This window comes from Argopecten irradians, chromosome 15 (genome assembly GCF_041381155.1).
Source record: "Argopecten irradians isolate NY chromosome 15, Ai_NY, whole genome shotgun sequence".
In the NCBI taxonomy this organism is placed as follows: Eukaryota; Metazoa; Mollusca; class Bivalvia; order Pectinida; family Pectinidae; genus Argopecten; species Argopecten irradians.
The window spans coordinates 34111176-34139167 of record NC_091148.1 but is presented as its reverse complement, the minus strand read 5'-3'; the positions used below and the strand labels follow the sequence as shown (position 1 = coordinate 34139167).

The 27992-nt window shown below is 35.8% G+C and overlaps 1 protein-coding gene and 1 pseudogene across 1 annotated transcript; one reads left to right on the top strand and one right to left on the bottom strand.

Moving 5' to 3' along the window:
• The first annotated feature begins 144 nt into the window (after positions 1–144).
• LOC138308802 (peroxisomal acyl-coenzyme A oxidase 1-like) lies at positions 145–27013 on the top strand. Its single transcript, XM_069249809.1, has 12 exons — positions 145–639; positions 2232–2394; positions 6774–6934; positions 8454–8561; positions 8934–9053; positions 9934–10049; positions 12829–12998; positions 22553–22705; positions 23486–23591; positions 24300–24446; positions 24983–25189; positions 25549–27013. The coding sequence occupies exons 1-12, from the start codon at positions 489–491 to the stop codon at positions 25624–25626; spliced, it is 1680 nt and encodes a 559-aa protein (XP_069105910.1). The 5' UTR covers positions 145–488; the 3' UTR covers positions 25627–27013.
• Positions 4010–6654, bottom strand: LOC138309577 (uro-adherence factor A-like; annotated as a pseudogene).
• Positions 27014–27992: the final 979 nt, after the last annotated feature.

Sequence of the window (27992 nt, the reverse complement as noted above, 5' to 3'; positions counted from 1 at the left end):
GACTATACCAGTACCAGTAAACAATCATGTGTGTCACCAGGTTTTTTTTACTGTGACGAACTATACCAGTATACCAGTAAACAATCTGTGTGTGTCACCAGGTTTTTTTACTGTGACGGACTATACCAGTATATAACATGGGTTGATTATTGACCAAGTATTATGTCATCGTGCTAAATTTTGAACTTTTTGTCTAGATTACTTTAACCCAATGAATCAGGTAGACAAAATATGTCATCATAAGATTGAATTGTGGACTTTTGATATATTAGGGTTAGATTCTGAACAGTTTATCAAAGGTAAGAGACAAAATAGTTTAGTGTTATTAACGTGCTAGATAATGACAGTCCGTGTTAGTAAAACCACGAGTACCTACAAAGTATACGTACGTGCGGGCTATCATATGTAACGATACGCTGATATACCTATCTCCAGATATAATGAAACTTACAAGGTATATATAAAAAATTGAGACGACCCCTATTTTTATGTACAGTCCACCCAACATGGCTGCGAGGGGAAGAGTGACAGTTAACCCAGACTTAGCCAAGGAGAGAGAAAAAGCTACATTTGACGTGGAGAAGTTGACAAACTTCATAGATGGAGGTGTTCAAGCGACCAAAAGAAAGAGATACCTTCGTAAGTTTTTCATTTTATTTTTAATGCGTTTTCTGTGACATACATGTAAATACATCATTTATAATGGTGTAAAACTCAAAATCGGTGACGTAATGATAGTACTTACAGATATGATCATGATTCATAAATTGTCAATTTCCGGCTTAATTATTTTTGATTTAATGGATGTTAATTCATATGAAAACATTCCCACGAAATGAAGAAAATTAAAAAAAATATATCGAAACAGTTTATATGCTGTGTCTGCTTCATATACTTTATATAATACTTTCGATGCGAACCTTTCTTCATATAATATCAATAGTAATATCATACCACATGTGTTTTGTAATATAATTATGATATATCATTATAATTTTCTGTTAAACTATCGGGATACTGTATAAAATCTGAACGACCATCTATTGGTAATGGGTATATGTGTCTAAAACAAACCTTCTGTTGATAATCCAGTATTTTTTACGTTACGTAACAAGAATGATGAATATTTAGAGTTAGTACTTTTCTTATATTAGGGACGCATTATAGGTAAAGCAACGTTACACTCTAGAGTTTAGAAATTCTAAAAAAAATCTGAAATATGTCAAACTTCTAAACGAAACAAAGATATAATACGACCAATATAGAAGTATTAAGAAGTATTATGGGATATGGGAAGTTCATCATACATGTAAAAATCGAGGCACACAACATTAACATCTGTCATCCGTATTAAGTAATTAGTGGATTAGATTCACCTTCTATCATCAGCTAAGGTGATATAATGACGGCCTACCTTGTATGGTATGTGTTGCGTGTGTGAATATCTGTGTGTCATGGGGAACTGCGGTATATTCCTGTTGTGTCTATTATGTCATACAGAGTTAGTTCATTTGTGGTTAGGTATCCATTTGTGACGTCACTATTTAGTGGGCGAAATCCACGTCGGTTTATCTCCGAAAAGTGTAACAATACAATCGATACCTACTCGCAAGGGCAGATAAACTATGAAATATGCAATTACAGAATTTGTAATAGAGGCATTCGTGTATTTTTATAGTGCTTTCTCACTGAAGAAACCATACTATTATAACGAGTAATCACATACGGTTACTCTTCCTGTACTTCTGGGTTTTAATGTGTTTTAAGTTTCCTTTCAGATAGATTACATCTTTTGCAAGTATAACGTGTAGTTACCCGATATTTCCCAGTGATTAACAAAGGTTTTGATTTGCCTACATTTGTTTTTCATACTGATGATTTAGTGTGGTTTCTTTGTTACCCTTGAAATGTATTTCCAGAGAGGTTCTATGGTGTGTTGTTATTGGATAAATATTCATATGTTATATTTTTTGGGATTAACTTGAACAGTTTATGGAGTTATGGAAGTGGTACAACGACAGAGTCAAAGTGCATTAAGCATCAATAAACTGTTAAGTTTTCACTTAAGTCTGCATTTTTGTTTCGAGAAATCGGGGCCAGGATACGTTACAAACAGCGATGTCGTTTTGATATACATGTATCATATGTTTTAGTCCAAATACAGAAGCTGAATGTTTGTCAGAAGTGATTAACGCTTTTTGTGATCCACGTTTTTGTTTTTGTCATTTTAGAGGACCTCGCCATCAATGATCCTGAACTCCAGAACAGTAAGCCATGGGCCTGTATGACACGAGAGGAACAATACGAGACGGCCATGAGGAAAAACATATACATGGTCAAACGGATGGAGGAACTCAATATTACAGACGAGAGGGACAGAATGAACTATACATCGTAAGGTGTCTCTCTCAAGGGTCGGGATTTTATTTATATGAAATGATGATAAAGTTTACTTAATCATATGAATGTATTGTCAACGTAATGCAATAGGACCTGACCGTCATGCTTGTTTCCCAAAATCCTTTGTCGCAAAGATAATTGCATTAAAGCATGATAAATATATGTTCTGCTATCACTATAGTGATATGACATGAAAGCAATGTCTGATTACTAACTCAGAAAAGGACTTCTGTTGTACTTTTTGCTCTGATTCAGAAAAGGATTTCTGTTGTTCTTTTTGCTCTGATTCAGAAGGGGGTTTTGTTGTACTTTTTGCTCTGATTCAGAAAAGGATTTCTGTTGTACTTTTTGCTCTGATTCAGAAAAGGATTTCTGTTGTACTTTTTGCTCTGATTCAGAAAAGGATTTCTGTTGTACTTTTTGCTCTGATTCAGAAGGGGGTTTTGTTGTACTTTTTGCTCTGATTCAGAAGGGTTTTTTGTTGTACTTTTTGCTCTGATTCAGAAGGGGGTTTTGTTGTACTTTTTGCTCTGATTCAGAAGGGTTTTTTGTTGTACTTTTTGCTCTGATTCAGAAGGGGGTTTTTGTTGTACTTTTTGCTCTGATTCAGAAGGGATTTTGTTGTACTTTTTGCTCTGATTCAGAAAAGGATTTCTGTTGTACTTTTTGCTCTGATTCAGAAAAGGATTTCTGTTGTACTTTTTGCTCTGATTCAGAAAAGGATTTCTGTTGTACTTTTTGCTCTGATTCAGAAAAGGATTTCTGTTGTACTTTTTGCTCTGATTCAGAAAAGGATTTCTGTTGTACTTTTTGCTCTGATTCAGAAGGGGGTTTTTGTTGTACTTTTTGCTCTGATTCAGAAAAGGATTTCTGTTGTACTTTTTGCTCTGATTCAGAAAGGATTTCTGTTGTACTTTTTGCTCTGATTCAGAAGGGGGTTTGTTGTACTTTTTGCTCTGATTCAGAAAAGGATTTCTGTTGTACTTTTTGCTCTGATTCAGAAAAGGATTTCTGTTGTACTTTTTGCTCTGATTCAGAAAAGACTTTCTGTTGTACTTTTTGCTCTGATTCAGAAAGGATTTCTGTTGTACTTTTTGCTCTGATTCAGAAAAGGATTTCTGTTGTACTTTTTGCTCTGATTCAGAAAAGGATTTCTGTTGTACTTTTTGCTCTGATTCAGAAAAGGATTTCTGTTGTACTTTTTTGCTCTGATTCAGAAGGGGGTTTTGTTGTACTTTTTGCTCTGATTCAGAAAAGGATTTCTGTTGTACTTTTTGCTCTGATTCAGAAAAGGATTTCTGTTGTACTTTTTGCTCTGATTCAGAAAAGGATTTCTGTTGTACTTTTTGCTCTGATTCAGAAAAGGATTTCTGTTGTACTTTTTGCTCTGATTCAGAAAAGGGTTTCTGTTGTACTTTTTGCTCTGATTCAGAAAAGGACTTCTGTTGTACTTTTTGCTCTGATTCAGAAAGGATTTCTGTTGTACTTTTTGCTCTGATTCAGAAAAGGATTTCTGTTGTACTTTTTGCTCTGATTCAGAAAGATTTCTGTTGTTGTACTTTTTGCTCTGATTCAGAAAAGGATTTCTGTTGTACTTTTTTGCTCTGATTCAGAAGGGGGTTTTGTGGTACTTTTTGCTCTGATTCAGAAAAGGATTTCTGTTGTTCTTTTTGCTCTGATTCAGAAAAGGATTTCTGTTGTACTTTTTGCTCTGATTCAGAAAAGGATTTCTGTTGTACTTTTTGCTCTGATTCAGAAAAGGATTTCTGTTGTACTTTTTGCTCTGATTCAGAAAAGGATTTCTGTTGTACTTTTTGCTCTGATTCAGAAAAGGATTTCTGTTGTACTTTTTGCTCTGATTCAGAAAAGGATTTCTGTTGTACTTTTTGCTCTGATTCAGAAAGGATTTTGTTGTACTTTTTCTCTGATTCAGAAAGGATTTCTGTTGTACTTTTTGCTCTGATTCAGAAAAGGATTTCTGTTGTACTTTTTGCTCTGATTCAGAAAAGGATTTCTGTTGTACTTTTTGCTCTGATTCAGAAAAGGATTTCTGTTGTACTTTTTGCTCTGATTCAGAAAAGGATTTCTGTTGTACTTTTTGCTCTGATTCAGAAGGGGGTTTTGTTGTACTTTTTGCTCTGATTCAGAAAAGGATTTCTGTTGTACTTTTTGCTCTGATTCAGAAAAGGATTTCTGTTGTACTTTTTGCTCTGATTCAGAAAAGGATTTCTGTTGTACTTTTTGCTCTGATTCAGAAAAGGATTTCTGTTGTACTTTTTGCTCTGATTCAGAAAAGGATTTCTGTTGTACTTTTTGCTCTGATTCAGAAAAGGATTTCTGTTGTACTTTTTGCTCTGATTCAGAAAAGGATTTCTGTTGTACTTTTTGCTCTGATTCAGAAAAGGATTTCTGTTGTACTTTTTGCTCTGATTCAGAAGGGGGTTTTGTTGTACTTTTTGCTCTGATTCAGAAAAGGATTTCTGTTGTACTTTTTGCTCTGATTCAGAAAAGGATTTCTGTTGTACTTTTTGCTCTGATTCAGAAAAGGATTTCTGTTGTACTTTTTGCTCTGATTCAGAAGGGGGTTTTGTTGTACTTTTTGCTCTGATTCAGAAAAGGATTTCTGTTGTACTTTTTGCTCTGATTCAGAAAAGGATTTCTGTTGTACTTTTTGCTCTGATTCAGAAAAGGATTTCTGTTGTACTTTTTGCTCTGATTCAGAAAAGGATTTCTGTTGTACTTTTTGCTCTGATTCAGAAAAGGATTTCTGTTGTACTTTTTGCTCTGATTCAGAAAAGGATTTCTGTTGTACTTTTTGCTCTGATTCAGAAAAGGATTTCTGTTGTACTTTTTGCTCTGATTCAGAAAAGGATTTCTGTTGTACTTTTTGCTCTGATTCAAGAAAGGATTTTGTTGTACTTTTTGCTCTGATTCAGAAAAGGATTTCTGTTGTACTTTTTGCTCTGATTCAGAAAAGGATTTTGTTGTACTTTTTGCTCTGATTCAGAAAAGGATTTCTGTTGTACTTTTTGCTCTGATTCAGAAAAGGATTTCTGTTGTACTTTTTGCTCTGATTCAGAAGGTTTTGTTGTACTTTTTGCTCTGATTCAGAAGTTTCTGTTGTACTTTTTGCTCTGATTCAGAAAAGGATTTCTGTTGTACTTTTTGCTCTGATTCAGAAAAGGATTTCTGTTGTACTTTTTGCTCTGATTCAGAAAAGGATTTCTGTTGTACTTTTTGCTCTGATTCAGAAAGGTTTGTTGTACTTTTTGCTCTGATTCAGAAAAGGATTTCTGTTGTACTTTTTGCTCTGATTCAGAAAAGGATTTCTGTTGTACTTTTTGCTCTGATTCAGAAAAGGATTTCTGTTGTACTTTTTGCTCTGATTCAGAAAAGGATTTCTGTTGTACTTTTTGCTCTGATTCAGAAAAGGATTTCTGTTGTACTTTTTGCTCTGATTCAGAAAAGGATTTCTGTTGTACTTTTTGCTCTGATTCAGAAAGGATTTCTGTTGTACTTTTTGCTCTGATTCAGAAAAGGATTTCTGTTGTACTTTTTGCTCTGATTCAGAAGGGGGTTTTGTTGTACTTTTTGCTCTGATTCAGAAAAGGATTTCTGTTGTACTTTTTGCTCTGATTCAGAAAAGGATTTCTGTTGTACTTTTTGCTCTGATTCAGAAAAGGATTTCTGTTGTACTTTTTGCTCTGATTCAGAAAAGGATTTCTGTTGTACTTTTTGCTCTGATTCAGAAAAGGATTTCTGTTGTACTTTTTGCTCTGATTCAGAAAGGGTTTTGTTGTACTTTTTGCTCTGATTCAGAAAAGGATTTCTGTTGTACTTTTTGCTCTGATTCAGAAAAGGATTTCTGTTGTACTTTTTGCTCTGATTCAGAAAAGGATTTCTGTTGTACTTTTTGCTCTGATTCAGAAAAGGATTTCTGTTGTACTTTTTGCTCTGATTCAGAAGGGGGTTTTGTTGTACTTTTTGCTCTGATTCAGAAAAGGATTTCTGTTGTACTTTTTGCTCTGATTCAGAAAAGGACTTCTGTTGTACTTTTTGCTCTATGTCTGATTACAGATTCAGACAAGGACTTCTGTTATACCTACTTGGTGTGAAAGTTCTTCTCTGAAAGGAAAACATTGTTATTTAACATGTCTATTGAATCATTCTTATTTGTGAAAAAAATATCTGAATAAAAAAAACAATTGCTGTGACCTCCCACCATTTTGATCCAGAGAAATCGTGTTACTTCATGTTTTGAGACACATTTATGTCCATCTAGCTATTCCCTTAGAACACATATGTGATTGATTAATGCCAACTCTGTATTGTCTGTTGTTTTCTCCACTGTGTGGTTTGTAACATTGCTACAGAACTGGTGCTAACAACGAAGCCAGTCCCATTGGTGTCCACGTGGGCATGTTCCTGCCCACTCTCCGTAAACAGGGGACAGAGGACCAGAAGCGGCGCTACCTTCCTCTGGCCGAGAAACTGTCAATCATAGGGACGTACGCACAGACGGAACTCGGCCACGGTAGGTATCTAGTACCGCTAAGGTCACGGTAGGTCTCTAGTACCGCTGAAGTCACGGTAGGACTCTAATATCGCTCAGGCCACGGTAGGTCTCTAGTACCGCTAAGGCCACGGTAGGTCTCTAGTACCGCTAAGGCCACGGTAGATCTCTAGTACCGCTAAAGTCACGGTAAGTCTCTAGTACCGCTAAGGCCACGGCAGGTCTCTAGTACAGCTAAGGCCACGGTAGGTCTCTAGTACCGCTAAGGCCACGGTAGGTCTCTAGTACCGCTAATTATATAAGGCCACGGTAGGTCTCAAGTACCGCCGAGGCCACGGTAGTTCTCAAGTACCGCTAAGGCCACGGTAGGTCTCTAGTTCCGCTAAGGCCACGGTAGGTCTCTACATCGCTAAGGCCACGGTAGGTCTCTAGTACCGCTAAAGTCACGGTAAGTCTCTAGTACCGCTAAGGCCACGGTAGGTCGCTAGTATCGCTAAGGCCACGGTAGGTCTCTAGTACCGCGTTACGTATGAAATTTATTGAAATTGTCTCCTTCAAATCATTTATATGTGAAAAACAAAATAGAACATGAACTTAGTGTATACTATTATTATAACCAATATGTAAGGATTGGGGCTTTCTCATGCTGCGCTATCATCATTTTTGACCTTTTGCCCAAAATTATTCGGTCATACATTTACAAGATACTTAGCACAGGCCGTCTCACCAAGAATCTAGTCATTATCATTTTTGTATCTGTGTTTGTCTTTTTCTAATGTAATTCGAATTCTGATTCAACCATATTTACTGTTTTCTGATTTTGCCGCTATAGTTATGGTAACCACCCGAAATATGCATAAATTATGAAAATGTGGAAATTTTGACATTTTTAATACGTTTTTTAACACACATTAAGAATCGTCAAAATTGCCATATGTTTAAATATAGATTGATGTTTGATTGACCAATTGTTAATAGGAATGTTTTTGTAGTTAGTATTCTGTGATTAATTCGGAATCGCAACCATTGAAGTTTGGAGCTAGTAGTAGCATTAAAAGTGTGTATATAAATATTTCCCTATTCATCTCGATCAATTAAAAAAATTTGATTCCGTTTATTTTGAGCAGTAGGTATAACTTCATTTTTAATTAGAACTGTATATATATTTTGAACACCTTTTTTACAAATTTGAAATTAATTTGAAGTTTATTGGTATGTTGGAAAGAGTTATATTTTTTTGCTGAAGCTCTGTTTCATATAACATGATTAATTGTGTTTTTTATACCTTGATATTCTATAAAATTGGTCTGAATATTCTACTTTTCACGAAATTCTTCTAGACTATATATAATGATTTGTCTGTTTTCAAAATGTTATAGATTTGCTTTTCTAGAATTCTTTCTTAATAAAAAACAAAACAAACAATGAGCATAATCATTCCTGGACGAAAAATTAAATTGGTAAATAAGAAGATTTTTTTTCATTTTAATGACACATTCAGAGTTGATAAATGCTTATTTTTGTAACTGTTTTTTTGTAGGAACTTTCATCCGGGGTCTTGAGACTACCGCTACGTATGACCCAAAGACAAGAGAGTTCGTCCTCAATTCGCCGACACTAACATCGATCAAATATTGGCCAGGCCACTGTTAGTATACAGTGGTGCTGTCGTAGCATCTATACTATTGTTATCATCTTTTGTTACAACAGTCCTTGTCGTCTAATTTATTCAATAACTAAGGACTTGTGTAGTTTTACCCCGTAAATAACGACAGGCCATAGCCCTTGTCTAATTTATGTTTTTATCCCAATAATCTGTTGAAAAAATCCACCGGAGGAGCCATATTACTGTTGTCATTATTACGAAATATTGAAATGTGTTTGTTATCTATATTAAAACTTTTTTCGTCGTCTTTTTGAAGAATGTATCGTCAATGAAAATACATTTAATTGATTTTTTCAATGCAATGGAAATCGTTAATTAAAAAAAAATCATTATTATTTTTACATTGTGTTTAAGTGGGTAAAACTGTCAACTTCTGCATCCTTATGGCACAACTTTACACCAACGGTAAATGTTACGGAATGCACACCTTCATAGTATCCCTTAGGGACCTCGATACTCATCAGAGTCTTCCAGGTAAAGTACCCTTCAGGGGCCCCAATATCAACCTTCTTACTACCCCTTAGAGGACCTTGATACTAACCAGTCTTCCAAGTAAAGTATCCTTCCGGGTCTCAATATCAACCTTACCCCTAATTAGGAACTCGATGCCCACCAGAGTCTTCCAGGTAGAGTACCCTTCGGTTGCCCAATATCCACCTTCTTAGTACCCATTAGGGACCTCGATACTCGCCAGAGTCTTCCATGTAAAGTACCCTTCGGGGCCTCAATATTAACCGTCTTAATACCCCTTATGGACCTCGATACCCACCAGAGTCTTTTCAGATAAGGTACCCTTTGGTGGCCCCAATACCAACCTTCTGAGTACTCCATAGCGGCCTTGATGCTCATCAGAGGCTTCCAGGTAAGGTATTTCTTTAGTGGCTCTAACAAACACCATCCTAATACCTCACGAGTCCTTAACATCATCAGCTTCTTCAAAGTAAGATGCCGCTGCTATCAAGTAGTCAAAATCGGGAAGGTGAGAGTTTTTAAATAGCGAATTATGCAAAAATCCATATCAGCAATGTTTGTACATACATGTAATCAAACTAAATAAACCTATGTTTTCTCGATGGCAAAAAACATCATATTAATTCATAAAATGTTCCAGCGCATAGTCGACCCCTAGAAATATCATAAACCATGAAAAGGAATTGTATAATGGAAAAGCCAAGAAAGAAATTATATTATTGAAAAACATACAATATAATGAAATATGCGGTTAGTTTTATAATATTCTCTTTATGACTGAGGCGCCACGAAATGGCTAAAATTTACATCTCGTCTTTGATATTGATTTCGATATAGAAATGGTTGTAATGTTTAGATAGCATTTCTCGGTATTGTATTTCAGGAATTGAGTTGGGTGATATTGGTCCTAAGTTTGGGTTTAATTCTAATGATAATGGCTACCTCAGACTCAACAATGTTCGGATACCAAGAGAAAATATGCTGATGAGATACGCTAAGGTAAGGAAAAGACTGGAATACTTAGTACAAACAATCTAAAAAAAATTATTATCTGAAACTATCTGTCTTTTTCAAAAGGCGTCGATCAAGAATTGTTTCTTAAAACTCGTAAGCCTGTTCATATTATCAAGTATATTTTATATAGACTTACATGTTGACATTGTCTGTTAGGCTTTGCAGTATAATACCCATTACTATCCATTTTTGCAAGCCAATTGATTGACTCCACATAATTCTGTATATGTATTTTATAGAGTTATCTGCCGCCCTTGCGGATATGTAGTGATTGTGACGACATGTGTTTTCAATCTTAACGTCATACTTTTCGGAGAAAACAACGTAAATTGCGCTCATAAAATAATGACTTCACAAATGAAAAGCTATACGTTACTAATTGAAATTCCAAATAAATGGCTTTATGGTACTGACTGAAATTTTAAATAACCGGTTATACGGTACCAGTTGTTTATTGTTTTGGTTTAATGTATGTATTAGAGAGAATAAAATAATTGTATATACAAACAAGAACTAGCACAAAAAGACACATTCACACACATATAAAGAATTATAGACAATACACAAACAAACCAAAAAGGATACAAATCCTACATATTTAAGTACTACAACATAAAAACATCATACAAACATCATTTGGCATGTTTCAAGAACTATTCAAAAATATATTTCCAATTGATCCATATTTTATAAAATTTCTCAATACATCCATTTTTAAGGATGTATTCTTCTGAGGTTTCAGTCCCGTTGAAGTCTCTTTTCAACATAGATCAAAGAAGTTTTCTGCCTGATTTAGAAAGAACAACACTTTCCCTGTTGATATGCAAAATATTAACAAAAGTTTAATACCAGAACCTTTTATATAAATAAGGGTTAAATTTGGCAAAAATGGCTGAAAATGGTGCATTTTGAAGCTCAACATTAAGGGGTAAGGGTAGCGTATGTTGCTATTCTGAACAAAAATATTAGTCTTATTAATCAAAACTTGTATATTTTTAAAGAAGACTACTGGAAAATAAATTCTACAAACATCCATGCATATCAAACACCTCATTAGGAAATTATGGGTTTAATCTCTTGTGTATATGGTCAAAACGGCAAAATTCCCATAAAATCCAATATTTTGTCAACTAGGTATCTTTGATTGACAATAGCTCAAAAACGAGCACACGGACATATGTTTTTCTTCCATTTTCTTTTATGGTATGAACTCCTATTTCCAAAAATACATATCAGAAAAAAAAGTTGAATTTAATAAATTTTGACTTCTCAGAAGAGTACATCCTTAATTGAATGCTTTTTTTCAGTTTCAGTCTCACCAAATAGTATTGTTTCTAATTTAAATTCCACCACATTTTTAGTTTTTTTCATATATTTTTCTTTTCATATCTTGCAATATTTCAAAAGATTTTTGACAATACCAAAAAACATGTTCTATGGTTTCAACTTCTGTTATATACACGATTAAACATCAATATTGTTCAAATGATGAATGTCATTTATGCTCTGTCGGTGGTGGAGCATCTTTAACACACTAAGGTTTAAATTCAGATTCTTACACATTTTCTTGATACAACTGCATATACTTCGAAAAGCAAAATATTTTATGATTCCATACAGAATCTGTGTTCGAAATAATTAAAAGAAAGAAAATTATTCTCTTGGTCTAATAAATCACAAACATTTCGAACACCCTTATCAAACCATTTTTTGCTAAAAAAGGATTTATTATCAATACGAATAGGGTTGTACCATAAAGGAAGTCTTAAAAATTCTGAAGAAGTTCTCACCTGGACTGCTTCAGATACCCTAACCCATGCCTGGAAAACATTCATCCAAAATGTATGATTTGTTTTATGGGTTTTGATGACATCAGTTCCTAAATCTGATACACATGATATTGGGAAGTGCTGTGCTTCAAAAACATAAAACCAGCATTTTCTATTATTTTTAAGAAGCCTTCGCATCCATGTAGATTTCAAACTAGATATGAATTCAGAAATATCAACCATTTTAAGACCACCATTTTCATAATTTGATGTTAACGTTTTTCTTTTGATTTTATCAACTGGTGATTGCCAAATGAAATCAAAGAATAAAGTATTCAAATGTTGGATGAAAGTGTTTCCAGGAGTGATAATGGATATAAACAAATGATTGAATTTAGGTAAAATAATTGATTTCAAAACTACAATTCTTCCTATAGGAGTACGGAGTCTCCTAGACCAATGACCAAGGATATTTTATCAATACATATTATCAAAACAGTCCATAACTGTTATATCACATGGTCAGAGCAGTAACAAAACAGGCCATAACTGTTACATTATATGTTCAGAACAGTATCAAAACAGTCCATAATTGTTATATCAAATGGTCAGAGTAGTAACAAAACAGTCCATAACTGTTATATCATATGGTCAGAGCAGTAACAAAACAGTCCATAACTGTTATATCATATGGTCAGAGTAGTAACAAAACAGTCCATAACTGTTATATCATATGGTCAGAGTAGTAACAAAACAGTCCATAACTGTTATATCATATGGTCAGAGCAGTAACAAAACAGTCCATAACTGTTATATCATATGGCCACCGCGGCCCCAATGTATAAAGACTTTCTGTGCAGTCATTTTGTCCCATTTCTATACTAAACAGGTACTGGAGGACGGGAGTCCATAACTGTTATATCATATGGCCACCGCGGCCCCAATGTATAAAGACTTTCTGTGCAGTCATTTTGTCCCATTTCTATACTAAACAGGTACTGGAGGACGGGAGCTACGTCAAACCTCCTAACGCTCAAGTATCGTACGGGACTATGACGTTGGTCCGTGTGGGGATCGTGAACTCCGTATCACGGTGTTTGGCTCAGACGTGTGTCATAGCCACCCGGTACAGTGCAGTCCGGAGACAAACAGAAATATCACTCGGGTAAGGTCATCGCGATTTATCGCTATCTAGCGCCATTTAGCACGCTGTAACTTTTAGTGAAGCTTAAATATGATTATTTTGAAACACTCCCGAAATAACTGGAAAGTTATTTGATTTTGGTGTAACTTCATCGGGGTCCACAGAAAGCATTTTTCTTTCCTAAAACTGTTGATTCCGGCATTCCAAAACCTTTCCCGTGATTCCAACTTTATTTCATAAGTTGAAGTTAACTAAAGACCCAACAATACAAATCCTAACCCTATCGCCACACTCAATGTATGATTATTCAAATAAGTGAAATAAAAATGAGCAGGGTATGTACATAAACACCAATTTGTAAGTAAGTGTAAAATGATTCAGATACGTTATAGTTAGATTTTATTTTGAATTCTTCAGTCAACATTCAGTTGAAAACCACGCTCGACCTATTGTGACGTACGTAAACTCGGGTGTTTCAAACATTCGTCGGATTTTTATGATTATATGGGCTGGATGAAAACCAGATTTGGTATGAAAACTGAAAAAGTGAATTTATACTATGAAAATGATGCAGTAGCTTCAAAAACATTGATAAAATAGCATTTTCATAACATATTTATGCCTTTTAAAATGGACTTAGAAGTAGTCCATAATGTTATTTTCATGATATGCGTTGACAGAAATTCAACCATTTTAAGACTGTATTTTCAATAGGTAGATGTTAATTTCAAAAAAGTCTAAATATTTCCTACTTACGTTGCAAACATTCCCAGTTTCCAAATCGATGAAAAGAAAAAAGTCCTTAATACTTATTATTCAAGGTGCAAATGGTCAAGTAAAAAGTCCTTAACGAGTGATAGGATGGATATAAAATTTCCAGTAAAAAGTCCTTAATAGTGGTATCGGTATCAAGTAGGTAACATCAAACCTACGATGAATTTATCAGGTATTACCATTATCAAGACTTATCAGCCAGGTACTCAACGTCAATTATTTAAATAGTGAAAAACAAGACTTAAAAATGTCCTTAACGAGTATAGGAGCCATATCGGAGTGTCCTAGTAACCATTCCTTAAATTTTATCAATAGCCATATCGGTAGTCAAGTAAAAAGTCCAACGAGTATCAGGTAGCCATATCATATGGTCCAAGTAAAAAGTCCTTAACGAAAACAGGTAGCCATATCTGTAGTCAAAGCTTCCAAAAAAAGTCCTTAACGAGTATCAGGTATCCATATCGGTAGTCAGTAACAAAAAGTTTAACGATATCAGCCATATGGTAGCAAGTAAAAAAGTCCTTAACTGTTCAGTATCATATCGGTAGCCAGAAAAGTCCAAAAAGAGTACCAGGTAGCCATATCGGTAGTCATCAAGTAAAAAGTCAAAAGAGTACAAGGTTCCATATCGGTAGTCCAAGTAAAAAGTCCTTAACGAGTACAGGTAGCCATATCGGTAGTCCAAGTAACAAAAAAGTCCTTAACTGTTCCAGGTATCATATCGGTAGTCAAGTAACAAAAAGTCCTTAACGAGTACCAGGTAGCCATACGGTTAGTCCAAGTAAAAAGGTCCTTAACAAGTACCAGTGCCAGTAAAATGTCCAAACGAGTATCGGTAGTATAAAAAGTTTTTCTGTAAGTCATTTTGTCCCCATATTTCCTATACTAAACAGGTACTGGAGGACATATCGGTAGTCCACGTAAAAGTCCTCCTAAGCTCATGGTCCGTATCAGGTAGACATATTGGTAGTGTGGGGTAAAAGTCCTTAACGGTGTATGGCTCAGCCGTGTGTCATAGCCACCCGGTACAAGTAAGACTAGTCCAGAAATTAACGACGGGTAAGGTCAGCGATTTATCGGTAGTCTAGCGCCAAAAAGTCCATGCTGAACTTTTACCAGTGTAGCTTAAATATGATTTATTAGAAACAATGAAAAACTGTACAAAGTTACCAACGTACATAGTCCTCTTCATGAGGACCAGGTAGCATACAACCTTACTGTCCATAGGCTCGGCATTTTCCAGGTATGGATACAGCCAGGGAAACGTCCATTAGATAGTTTTCTAAATACAATAGTAACTGTACCAAGTTAGTGCTTCGTGAAATTCCATAAAAAAGTAACTTCAACAGTATTCCACAGAAGTGTCGGTTTCCTAATACTAAATATCTCGGCTATACCTTTTCGAGTGATTCCAGAGGTCCAGAGAGCCCAGTACTTATAGACTACCATACCCAACAACACAAACTCTTCAGTCAGATCGCCACAGCCTACGCGATGTACTTCGCAGGTCGACGTGTACAAGACTTATATGATGGTCCGAATGGTAGCTAATATGAACTTTTATTCCTCCCTAGTACAGACAGGTAAGACTGACAAAGATGTGTGCTTTCAGTGAGATAGTACTATAAATTAGGTAGTAGATACAGACAGGTAAGACTGACAAAGATGTGTGCTTCAGTGAGATAGACTATAAATTAGGTAGTAGATACAGCCAGGTAAGACTGACAAAGATGTGTGCTTCAGTGAGATAGAGACTATAAATTAGGTAGTAGATACAGCAGGTAAGACTGACAAAGATGTGTGCTTCAGTGAGATAGGACTATAAATTAGGTAGTAGATACAGCCAGGTAAGACTGACAAAGATGTGTGCTTCAGTGAGATAGGACTATAAATTAGGTAGTAGATACAGCCAGGTAAGACTGACAAAGATGTGTGCTTCAGTGAGATAGGACTATAATTAGGTAGTAGATACAGCCAGGTAAGACTGACAAAGATGTATGCTTCAGTGAGATAGGACTATAAATTAGGTAGTAGTACAGCCAGGTAAGACTGACAAAGATGTGTGCTTCAGTGAGATAGGACTATAAATTAGGTAGTAGATACAGCCAGGTAAGACTGACAAAGATGTGTGCTTCAGTGAGATAGGACTATAAATTAGGTAGTAGATACAGCCAGGTAAGACTGACAAAGATGTGTGCTTCAGTGAGATAGGACTATAAATTAGGTAGTAGATACAGCCAGGTAAGACTGACAAAGATGTGTGCTTCAGTGAGATAGGACTATAAATTAGGTAGTAGATACAGCCAGGTAAGACTGACAAAGATGTGTGCTTCAGTGAGATAGGAACTATAAATTAGGTAGTAGATACAGCCAGGTAAGACTGACAAAGATGTGTGCTTCAGTGAGATAGGACTATAAATTAGGTAGTAGATACAGCCAGGTAAGACTGACAAAGATGTGTGCTTCAGTGAGATAGAACTATAAATTAGGTAGTAGATACAGCCAGGTAAGACTGACAAAGATGTGTGCTTCAGTGAGATAGGACTATAAATTAGGTAGTAGCTACAGCCAGGTAAGACTGACAAAGATGTATGCTTCAGTGAGATAGGACTATAAATTAGGTAGTAGATACAGCCAGGTAAGACTGACAAAGATGTGTGCTTCAGTGAGATAGGACTATAAATTAGGTAGTAGATACAGCCAGGTAAGACTGACAAAGATGTGTGCTTCAGTGAGATAGAACTATAAATTAGGTAGTAGATACAGCCAGGTAAGACTGACAAAGATGTGTGCTTCAGTGAGATAGGACTATAAATTAGGTAGTAGATACAGCCAGGTAAGACTGACAAAGATGTGTGCTTCAGTGAGATAGGACTATAAATTAGGTAGTAGATACAGCCAGGTAAGACTGACAAAGATGTGTGCTTCAGTGAGATAGTACTATAAATTAGGTAGTAGATACAGCCAGGTAAGACTGACAAAGATGTGTGCTTCAGTGAGATAGGACTATAAATTAGGTAGTAGATACAGCCAGGTAAGACTGACAAAGATGTATGCTTCAGTGAGATAGAACTATAAATTAGGTAGTAGATACAGCCAGGTAAGGCTGACAAAGATGTGTGCTTCAGTGAGATAGTACTCACTATAAATTAGGTAGTAGATACAGCCAGGTAAGACTGACAAAGATGTATGCTTCAGTGAGATAGAACTATAAATTAGGTAGTAGATACAGCCAGGTAAGACTGACAAAGATGTGTGCTTCAGTGAGATAGGACTATAAATTAGGTAGTAGATACAGCCAGGTAAGACTGACAAAGATGTGTGCTTCAGTGAGATAGGACTATAAATTAGGTAGTAGATACAGCCAGGTAAGACTGACAAAGATGTGTGCTTCAGTGAGATAGACTATAAATTAGGTAGTAGATACAGCCAGGTAAGACTGACAAAGATGTGTGCTTCAGTGAGATAGAACTATAAATTAGGTAGTAGATACAGCCAGGTAAGACTGACAAAGATGTGTGCTTCAGTGAGATAGGACTATAAATTAGGTAGTAGATACAGCCAGGTAAGACTGACAAAGATGTGTGCTTCAGTGAGATAGACTATAAATTAGGTAGTAGATACAGCCAGGTAAGACTGACAAAGATGTGTGCTTCAGTGAGATAGGACTATAAATTAGGTAGTAGATACAGCCAGGTAAGACTGACAAAGATGTGTGCTTCAGTGAGATAGAACTATAAATTAGGTAGTAGATACAGCCAGGTAAGACTGACAAAGATGTGTGCTTCAGTGAGATAGTACTATAAATTAGGTAGTAGATACAGCCAGGTAAGACTGACAAAGATGTGTGCTTCAGTGAGATAGTACTATAAATTAGGTAGTAGATACAGCCAGGTAAGACTGACAAAGATGTGTGCTTCAGTGAGATAGACTATAAATTAGGTAGTAGATACAGCCAGGTAAGACTGACAAAGATGTGTGCTTCAGTGAGATAGGACTATAAATTAGGTAGTAGTACAGCCAGGTAAGACTGATGACAAAGATGTGTGCTTCAGTGAGATAGAACTATAAATTAGGTAGTAGATACAGCCAGGTAAGACTGACAAAGATGTGTGCTTCAGTGAGATAGGACTATAAATTAGGTAGTAGATACAGCCAGGTAAGACTGACAAAGATGTGTGCTTCAGTGAGATAGGACTATAAATTAGGTAGTAGATACAGCCAGGTAAGACTGACAAAGATGTGTGCTTCAGTGAGATAGTACTATAAATTAGGTAGTAGATACAGCCAGGTAAGACTGACAAAGATGTGTGCTTCAGTGAGATAGTACTATAAATTAGGTAGTAGATACAGCCAGGTAAGACTGACAAAGATGTGTGCTTCAGTGAGATAGGACTATAAATTAGGTAGTAGATACAGCCAGGTAAGACTGACAAAGATGTGTGCTTCAGTGAGATAGAACTATAAATTAGGTAGTAGATACAGCCAGGTAAGACTGACAAAGATGTGTGCTTCAGTGAGATAGGACTATAAATTAGGTAGTAGATACAGCCAGGTAAGACTGACAAAGATTGTATGCTTCAGTGAGATAGAACTATAAATTAGGTAGTAGTTACAGCCAGGTAAGACTGACAAAGATGTGTGCTTCAGTGAGATAGTACTATAAATTAGGTAGTAGATACAGCCAGGTAAGACTGACAAAGATGTGTGCTTCAGTGAGATAGTACTATAAATTAGGTAGTAGATACAGCCAGGTAAGACTGACAAAGATGTGTGCTTCAGTGAGATAGTACTATAAATTAGGTAGTAGTTACAGCCAGGTAAGACTGACAAAGATGTGTGCTTCAGTGAGATAGAACTATAAATTAGGTAGTAGATACAGCCAGGTAAGACTGACAAAGATGTGTGCTTCAGTGAGATAGTACTATAAATTAGGTAGTAGATACAGCCAGGTAAGACTGACAAAGATGTGTGCTTCAGTGAGATAGAACTATAAATTAGGTAGTAGATACAGCCAGGTAAGACTGACAAAGATGTATGCTTCAGCGATATAGTACTATAAATTAGGTAGTAGCTACAGCCAGGTAAGACTGACAAAGATGTGTGCTTCAGTGAGATAGAACTATAAATTAGGTAGTAGATACAGCCAGGTAAGACTGACAAAGATGTGTGCTTCAGTGAGATAGAACTATAAATTAGGTAGTAGCTACAGCCAGGTAAGACTGACAAAGATGTGTGCTTCAGTGAGATAGTACTATAAATTAGGTAGTAGCTACAGCCAGGTAAGACTGACAAAGATGTGTGCTTCAGTGAGATAGGACTATAAATTAGGTAGTAGCTACAGCCAGGTAAGACTGACAAAGATGTGTGCTTCAGTGAGATAGGACTATAAATTAGGTAGTAGATACAGCCAGGTAAGACTGACAAAGATGTGTGCTTCAGTGAGATAGTACTATAAATTAGGTAGTAGCTACAGCCAGGTAAGACTGACAAAGATGTGTGCTTCAGTGAGATAGAACTATAAATTAGGTAGTAGATACAGCCAGGTAAGACTGACAAAGATGTGTGCTTCAGTGAGATAGAACTATAAATTAGGTAGTAGTAGTAGCTACAGCCAGGTAAGACTGACAAAGATGTGTGCTTCAGTGAGATAGGACTATAAATTAGGTAGTAGATACAGCCAGGTAAGACTGACAAAGATGTGTGCTTCAGTGAAATAGGACTATAAATTAGGTAGTAGATACAGCCAGGTAAGACTGACAAAGATGTATGCTTCAGTGAGATAGGACTATAAATTAGGTAGTAGATACAGCCAGGTAAGACTGACAAAGATGTGTGCTTCAGTGAGATAGAACTATAAATTAGGTAGTAGTACACAGCCAGGTAAGACTGACAAAGATGTGTGCTTCAGTGAGATAGACTATAAATTAGGTAGTAGATACAGCCAGGTAAGACTGACAAAGATGTGTGCTTCAGTGAGATAGACTATAAATTAGGTAGTAGATACAGCCAGGTAAGACTGACAAAGATGTGTGCTTCAGTGAGATAGACTATAAATTAGGTAGTAGATACAGCCAGGTAAGACTGACAAAGATGTGTGCTTCAGTGAGATAGGACTATAAATTAGGTAGTAGATACAGCCAGGTAAGACTGACAAAGATGTGTGCTTCAGTGAGATAGAACTATAAATTAGGTAGTAGATACAGCCAGGTAAGACTGACAAAGATGTGTGCTTCAGTGAGATAGAACTATAAATTAGGTAGTAGATACAGCCAGGTAAGACTGACAAAGATGTGTGCTTCAGTGAGATAGGACTATAAATTAGGTAGTAGATACAGCCAGGTAAGACTGACAAAGATGTGTGCTTCAGTGAGATAGAACTATAAATTAGGTAGTAGATACAGCCAGGTAAGACTGACAAAGATGTGTGCTTCAGTGAGATAGGAACTATAAATTAGGTAGTAGATACAGCCAGGTAAGACTGACAAAGATGTGTGCTTCAGTGAGATAGAACTATAAATTAGGTAGTAGATACAGCCAGGTAAGACTGACAAAGATGTGTGCTTCAGTGAGATAGAACTATAAATTAGGTAGTAGATACAGCCAGGTAAGACTGACAAAGATGTGTGCTTCAGTGAGATAGGACTATAAATTAGGTAGTAGATACAGCCAGGTAAGACTGACAAAGATGTGTGCTTCAGTGAGATAGGACTATAAATTAGGTAGTAGATACAGCCAGGTAAGACTGACAAAGATGTGTGCTTCAGTGAGATAGTACTATAAATTAGGTAGTAGTTACAGCCAGGTAAGACTGACAAAGATGTGTGCTTCAGTGAGATAGGACTATAAATTAGGTAGTAGATACAGCCAGGTAAGACTGACAAAGATGTGTGCTTCAGTGAGATAGAACTATAAATTAGGTAGTAGATACAGCCAGGTAAGACTGACAAAGATGTGTGCTTCAGTGAGATAGACTATAAATTAGGTAGTAGTACAGCCAGGTAAGACTGACAAAGATGTGTGCTTCAGTGAGATAGAACTATAAATTAGGTAGTAGATACAGCCAGGTAAGACTGACAAAGATGTGTGCTTCAGTGAGATAGAGACTATAAATTAGGTAGTAGATACAGCCAGGTAAGACTGACAAAGATGTGTGCTTCAGTGAGATAGAACTATAAATTAGGTAGTAGATACAGCCAGGTAAGACTGACAAAGATGTGTGCTTCAGTGATATAGAACTATAAATTAGGTAGTAGTTACAGCCAGGTAAGACTGACAAAGATGTATGCTTCAGTGAGATAGACTATAAATTAGGTACATGTAGTAGCTACAGCCAGGTAAGACTGACAAAGATGTGTGCTTCAGTGAGATAGAACTATAAATTAGGTAGTAGATACAGCCAGGTAAGACTGACAAAGATGTGTGCTTCAGTGAGATAGACTATAAATTAGGTAGTAGATACAGCCAGGTAAGACTGACAAAGATGTGTGCTTCAGTGAGATAGTACTATAAATTAGGTAGTAGATACAGCCAGGTAAGACTGACAAAGATATGTGTGCTTCAGTGAGATAGTACTATAAATTAGGTAGTAGATACAGCCAGGTAAGGCTGACAAAGATGTGTGCTTCAGTGAGATAGACTATAAATTAGGTAGTAGATACAGCCAGGTAAGACTGACAAAGATGTTGCTTCAGTGATACATAGACAGTGTAAGATAGTAGTAGATACAGCCAGGTAGACTGAAAAGATGTGTGCTTCAGTGAGATAGAACTATAAATTAGGTAGTAGATACAGCCAGGTAAGACTGACAAAGATGTGTGCTTCAGTGAGATAGAACTATAAATTAGGTAGTAGTACAGCCAGGTAAGACTGACAAAGATGTGTGCTTCAGTGAGATAGAACTATAAATTAGGTAGTAGTACAGCCAGGTAAGACTGACAAAGATGTGTGCTTCAGTGAGATAGACACTATAAAATTAGGTAGTAGATACAGCCAGGTAAGACTGACAAAGATGTGTGCTTCAGTGAGATAGGACTATAAATTAGGTAGTAGATACAGCCAGGTAAGACTGACAAAGATGTGTGCTTCAGTGAGATAGAACTATAAATTAGGTAGTAGATACAGCCAGGTAAGACTGACAAAGATGTGTGCTTCAGTGAGATAGAACTATAAATTAGGTAGTAGTACAGCCAGGTAGACTGACAAAGATGTTGCTTCAGTGAATGACTAAATTAGGTGTACTAGACTGACAAAGATTGTGCTTCAGTGAATAGACTATAAATAGGTAGTAGTAGTTACAGCCAGGTAAGACTGACAAAGATGTGTGCTTCAGTGAGATAGAACTATAAATTAGGTAGTAGATACAGCCAGGTAAGACTGACAAAGATGTGTGCTTCAGTGAGATAGGACTATAAATTAGGTAGTAGATACAGCCAGGTAAGACTGACAAAGATGTGTGCTTCAGTGTGATAGGACTATAAATTAGGTAGTAGCTACAGTGATGCCTCTTGGTGATAAGTATTTTTAATCAGAGTTATTCCAGAGTCTGCCTAAAGAAGTCTAGGTAGAATAATGTTCCAATATGTTATTGTAACAGTTTATTTGGCTTCCCCAGAAATACATTAAAATTGTAGATTGAATAACGAGGGGCACTTGAAACCATATGTCCGTGCAATGTTGCAATTTATTCCAACACATCATCCCTGCCATCGAGCCTTTTTCTTCGACTATGCCGATAGCGCATTATGCCGTCGTTGTCAAACATAAATTTATAATTATATTGATTCTCTTTCCTTTGACAGATATCTGATGAAATGTTTTACAAAAATCCAACGTGGAGAAAAGCTGCCAGGCTTTGTATCCTACCTGGGAACCGACTTGTCCGTCAAGTCTAACCTAAAATCAGACGTGTCCCTGGACTCTCTGGTACAGGCATACGAACACCGCGCCGCCAGGTACGTACAGTATTATATACATAGTAATCTTCAACATATTTATAAAACTTATTTTTGTAGGGTATCGGTCATTCCCGATACCCCAGGGATTACTATCACTGTCGTTATATCCACCTATAGTTTCTGTCATAGCAAAGCTGAAGACATTTCAGGAGAAAGTCACATGCCTAGGGAGATTTCATTTCAAGATTACCAAAGCCGACCAAAAAACCCAAACTGGTACAGTGTACCATTTGTCGATTTATTTGATGCAATTCAAAGTACCAAATTACATATCTTGCCTGTTGCCGTACACATTGCCTTCAGTTTTGGTAGACGATAATGATAGCTAAACATTAGTCTTATGTAGCGTCGTAACCAAGAAAATAATGAAATTTCGTATACGCCTTCAACTTCCGAGAAGTTCAACTTAAGTAGGAGGGTTACCTCGAAAATTTAAAATTGTTTCGGCCAAAATGTAAGAATTATATCTTAGCCCATTTGTAATCATAGATTTAGCCTAAGTAATTAGCTTGTTGCAATATTATCTAAAATTATACAGTTAACGTTATGTTTTGATCACAAGGTTGTTACTAATTCAAAGCTTTTGATTTTGTGAATTTTGTGAGTAGTCAAACCAAATTTTGACGTATTTTAATCATCATTAATTTTGATTTATATTTTTTATTTATTTACTCTACATAGTGATATATCACGGATCAAAATTAAACCTGGCGACTATAACTACGTTTTATGATTAAATATACACTAAAGTATACATTAAATTACCTGTTGTTTTAGGATGATAAGGGCGGCCGCCATGAATGTCCAACAACGTATCCAGGAGGGTATGGAACAGCAGAAAGCTTGGAATAAAACAACACAACAATTCGTCTGGGTGTCAATGGTAAGTTAAAGGAATCAAACCAAACAAACAACAACAATTCGTCTGGGGCGATATATGGTAAGTTCTTGTAGTACCAAAGGCCATGGAAGAAAACTGGGAGTATAAAGAAAGCATTTATAGTTATGAGCCTATATATGATCATTCATTTTTTCAGTCCACAACTCCGTGGAAAAGATACGCCATACATTTGAGTTTATATAGACATATTCACGTGTTACAAACAGGATAATTAACTGAAATACAATAAAGAAATAGAATACTAGAATAGAAATGTCACCCGATTTATCGACCCTTACCCTGAAAATCACAACCAGGTCACCTCACGAAATATTGAAAGTCGCATGCTGTCAAAGGGACGCTCCATCTTTGTGACTCTTTTCGTGAGTTAGTCAATCTCTGGGTATCTAGTTAGAAACTAAGGTAGTGGAAATGCCATGTAGTGCCCGCAGGACGGCGGTTTTTCTCTCATTTCATGCATCTCCTAAAACTTGTACATCATTAAATGACATTGGCTGTTGATAAAACGTAAAACAAAATTAAATACAAATGTCCATGTTATGACAACAGTTCAATAAATTCTAAAATATGTCAAACTGTACAGATCTAAAATGGTGCAATGGCTAACCTTATCTGAAAGCGATATATGTTTTTGACATTTTTGTCGTAAAATGACTTATTGATATATGAACACCGTTTTTACTTGAACAGGCCCATTGCCATGCTTACGTAGTGAAGGCTTTCGCTACCAAAATAGCTGAGAGTAACCTTGATAACAGGACGAAGAGCGTGATGGTGGCTGTTTGTAAGCTGTACGCCGTTAACGGCTTAGTGGAGAATCTTGGTGACTTCATCCAGGTTGGTGAAGATGAAAAAAGTCGTGTTTAATTCTTAATACCTTTAGTTTTTTTCTTAGTTAATGAGTAAGAATAAAATATAATCATGACAGAGTTTGAATTCAATTTGGCGACCATATTTTGGTATAAAACATGTATTTATTTGTTGGGTCGATGAAATTCATTACAATGAAATTAATTTTTGTACAAACATCATTTTGAGTTTTATTGCGTTTCTCTACACTCAATGGTTTGCATCATATATATGATTTTTATAACGTGTATGACTGGTTTTCTTGAAGCATAAAAAATGTAATACTTTACGTTTATTTAAGTCAAATCAACAAGGTTTATCTGCTTCTGTTGTGTCAATGAGTGTAATTTGAAGCCAACTCGATTTTTTCTAACTGTTCAAGTTCATGTAAACATGGAAAATTTGGAACAAAAATAGTCTTACTACAACATCAAACTGGTTGTCTTACTACAACCAACATCAAACTGGTTCTGTAGATACCTTTCCTTTATTTTCATATTATATAAAATATTGCTATTCCTCAGGACGGGTTTATGAGCACGAGTCAGGTGGACACCGTGACCCGGAAGTTGACGTATCTCATGGAGGAGATCCGTCCTAACGCCGTGGCTCTGGTGGACGCGTTCGATTACCCCGACAAGGCCCTAGACTCCTGTCTGGGCCGTTACGATGGTGACGTGTACAACGCGCTTTATGAATATTCAAAAGCTTCACCACTTAACGAGAAAGACGTGAGTAGATACCGTGCAAGATACATAATAATTTTTCTATTTTTTGCAATCAAATATAAACTATATATCAATGACATGATAATGGTATCAATGACTAATGAACTTAACATAACATGACGATATATTCAAATTATTTAATTATATATTTTTTCTATCTTTTGTATGACATGATATGTATGCTTAGCCTATTAAATAAACTAATAATATACATAATATATATTTATAAATAATTTAATAATACATTTTTAAGAACTTAAAAAAATGATTAGCGATGCATGCCTGAAATATTATAATCTAGATGTCATAACATCACATCGAAAAACATAATATAATCATTAGCATCTATCTTTTTATAACAGGTACTTGATTCATACACTAAATATCTAAAGCCCCTGCAGAGGAATGCTGACACGACGTCTGTTCCCGCAAAGCTTTAAGGACACCTCTACAGTACTGCATAACTGCCTTATTACAGTAGTTCTGAGAATTCTAAACAGACAATGTATCAAACCAGCATATCATAGTTAACTGTTTTACATGTTTACGAGGGAATCGGCATTTCAATGTATTTTGAAAACCTTCAATAGGATTGGCTATTGCAATATTACATTTTGACCTGTATAAATGCTGATTGGTCATGCAATAGCTGAAAACGTGAATTGCAGCATGCGATAATGATAAAACCTCATACTGCACGCTGGTGCAAGTGTTCTTTGACGTCGCTTCATTTACCTAGATATATCCATGCGACGTCTCTTTAAAACCAAAACAAAAATCGAGATGGAGCTTTATCGAAGTGGAGTTCTTTATAGTGCATTGCACAAATTTTATAAATATACAATCCAAGTGGTATTTGATTTTTGGTTGGCATAGGCTGAAATACCGAAGAGTAAAACAACATTTGACGTATGGAGAGTTTATGTAGCCCAGATAACCAATATTGATCTTGGCTTTTTATCTGTCTTCACTACAAACTGAAATGATATATCACGGTATTATTTTCGCGGGTATTTATAAAATTAATCTCCGCGAAACTATTTTAGATATAAGTACAGTACAACTCAACGATATTAAATGGGAACTTACTTCTGTTTGAACAAATCGATAGAAAGGAAAATAAATAGCCGCAAAATTAAATACAGAAGAACCCAGCGAGGTTTACATATGTAATGGGGAATAACTTCTATGTGAACAAATCGATAAACAGGAAAATAAATCTCCGCAAAAATTATTTTGTTTACAGTATCTTGTGATAAACAAGGGATGTTGTTGCCTATTCGAAGAAGTGGAAAATAGTTATTTTGTTTTCAAGAGATTGCATGAACTATACCATGTGTGAGGCAATTTAAAATACTAAAATCCCATACATTTATAATTTGTTTGGGTTTGAATTTCATTTACTAGTTTGATTTGAAATGTCTAGTGAAGAAAGAATGGGTTCAAATTGTCAAAGACCCTAACATTCTCTAAGGTAATGTGACTGTTCACAGGCCTTTGCTTTTATAGCTTGTTATGTATGACACTAAAAATACATGTAGATAAGGGAGATAACTCCTATAGCTTTATTATTGATACATCCTATAAAGTTCATATCATTGATTTAGGTTATAGAACTTTCTAGAATATTATCATGTATAAACAAATATGTTTGTAAACATGTTGATTATAAGTAGGGATCTAGAATGGTCTATTTCCAGAAAGCTCTGTGTGTTTATTTGTTTACTGTTTTTAGTTAGATATTTCTAGAATTAGAAGGTTCTCCAATATTCTTGAACTAGGGTTTAGCGATATATACTCCAACTATCCAAAGCTAATCAGAACTCTCTCTCTCTCTCTCTCTCTTTCTCTCTCTCTCTCTCTCTCTCTCTCTCTCTCTCTCTCTCTCTCTGTCTCTGACTGGTTTCACCGTAAATGTGAGGACACACGTCTCATACCATCCTTGTAAGGACACATAAAGGAAGGGTATCGCTTTGGGCCGTTTTACGGCACCTCAGTAATAAGCAAAATATTTTGTATCAAGATACATTAGGGTCAGCTACATATTGTATGCTATTCAGTATATCCGATTTTTTCTGCGCTCATGGTTATTTCAGAGGTCAAAAGTCAAAGGGTGAAAATTCAAATTTTCATTGTTTAAGTCCTAATTACTTAAATATTAGAAAAGAGATAACATTTTTTGCAGATTTTGCCTGTAAATATTGGGTTTATGAAGTTCAGTTAAGAAAACTGATGAAAAGTTCAAAAAGTAGGTCACAGTGACCTTGTTAAGCGTTTATTCTATTTTAGCATTAAAAACTTTAATATTTTTGCTGAAAACTGGAATTTTTCAAAGATTTGATAGCTTGAAATTGATATTTTGTACTGCATAATGATCTTGACATGACCTGCTTGAAATGATTACATCCTAGGTCACATTGGCTAGGTCACGTGCATAAATTAGGTCATATTCAATGAATGGTATTATTTGTCCACTAAGCAAATGCTGTTTTCCAATGTTTAAAGCAGGATTTAAAATTGTTTAGACTTTTTATGTGCTTAGTTTCAAGTAACGCCTTCACTGAGGTAAGATTTTCGAGTTATGCCTGCTGCCCAACTGTCGAGGATTCAAGTAATGTAGGAGGGAGGAGACTGGGCGATGGACATAAACTTGGAGCCACCTAATCTTGTGTGAGAGGGGAGGGGTGGATAGGGAGAGGTGAAAAAGACCTCTGAAATTACCATGAGCGCAGAAAAAAATCGGATATTCTGAATAGCATACAATATGCAGCTGACCCTAATGTATCTTCATGCAAAATATTTTGCT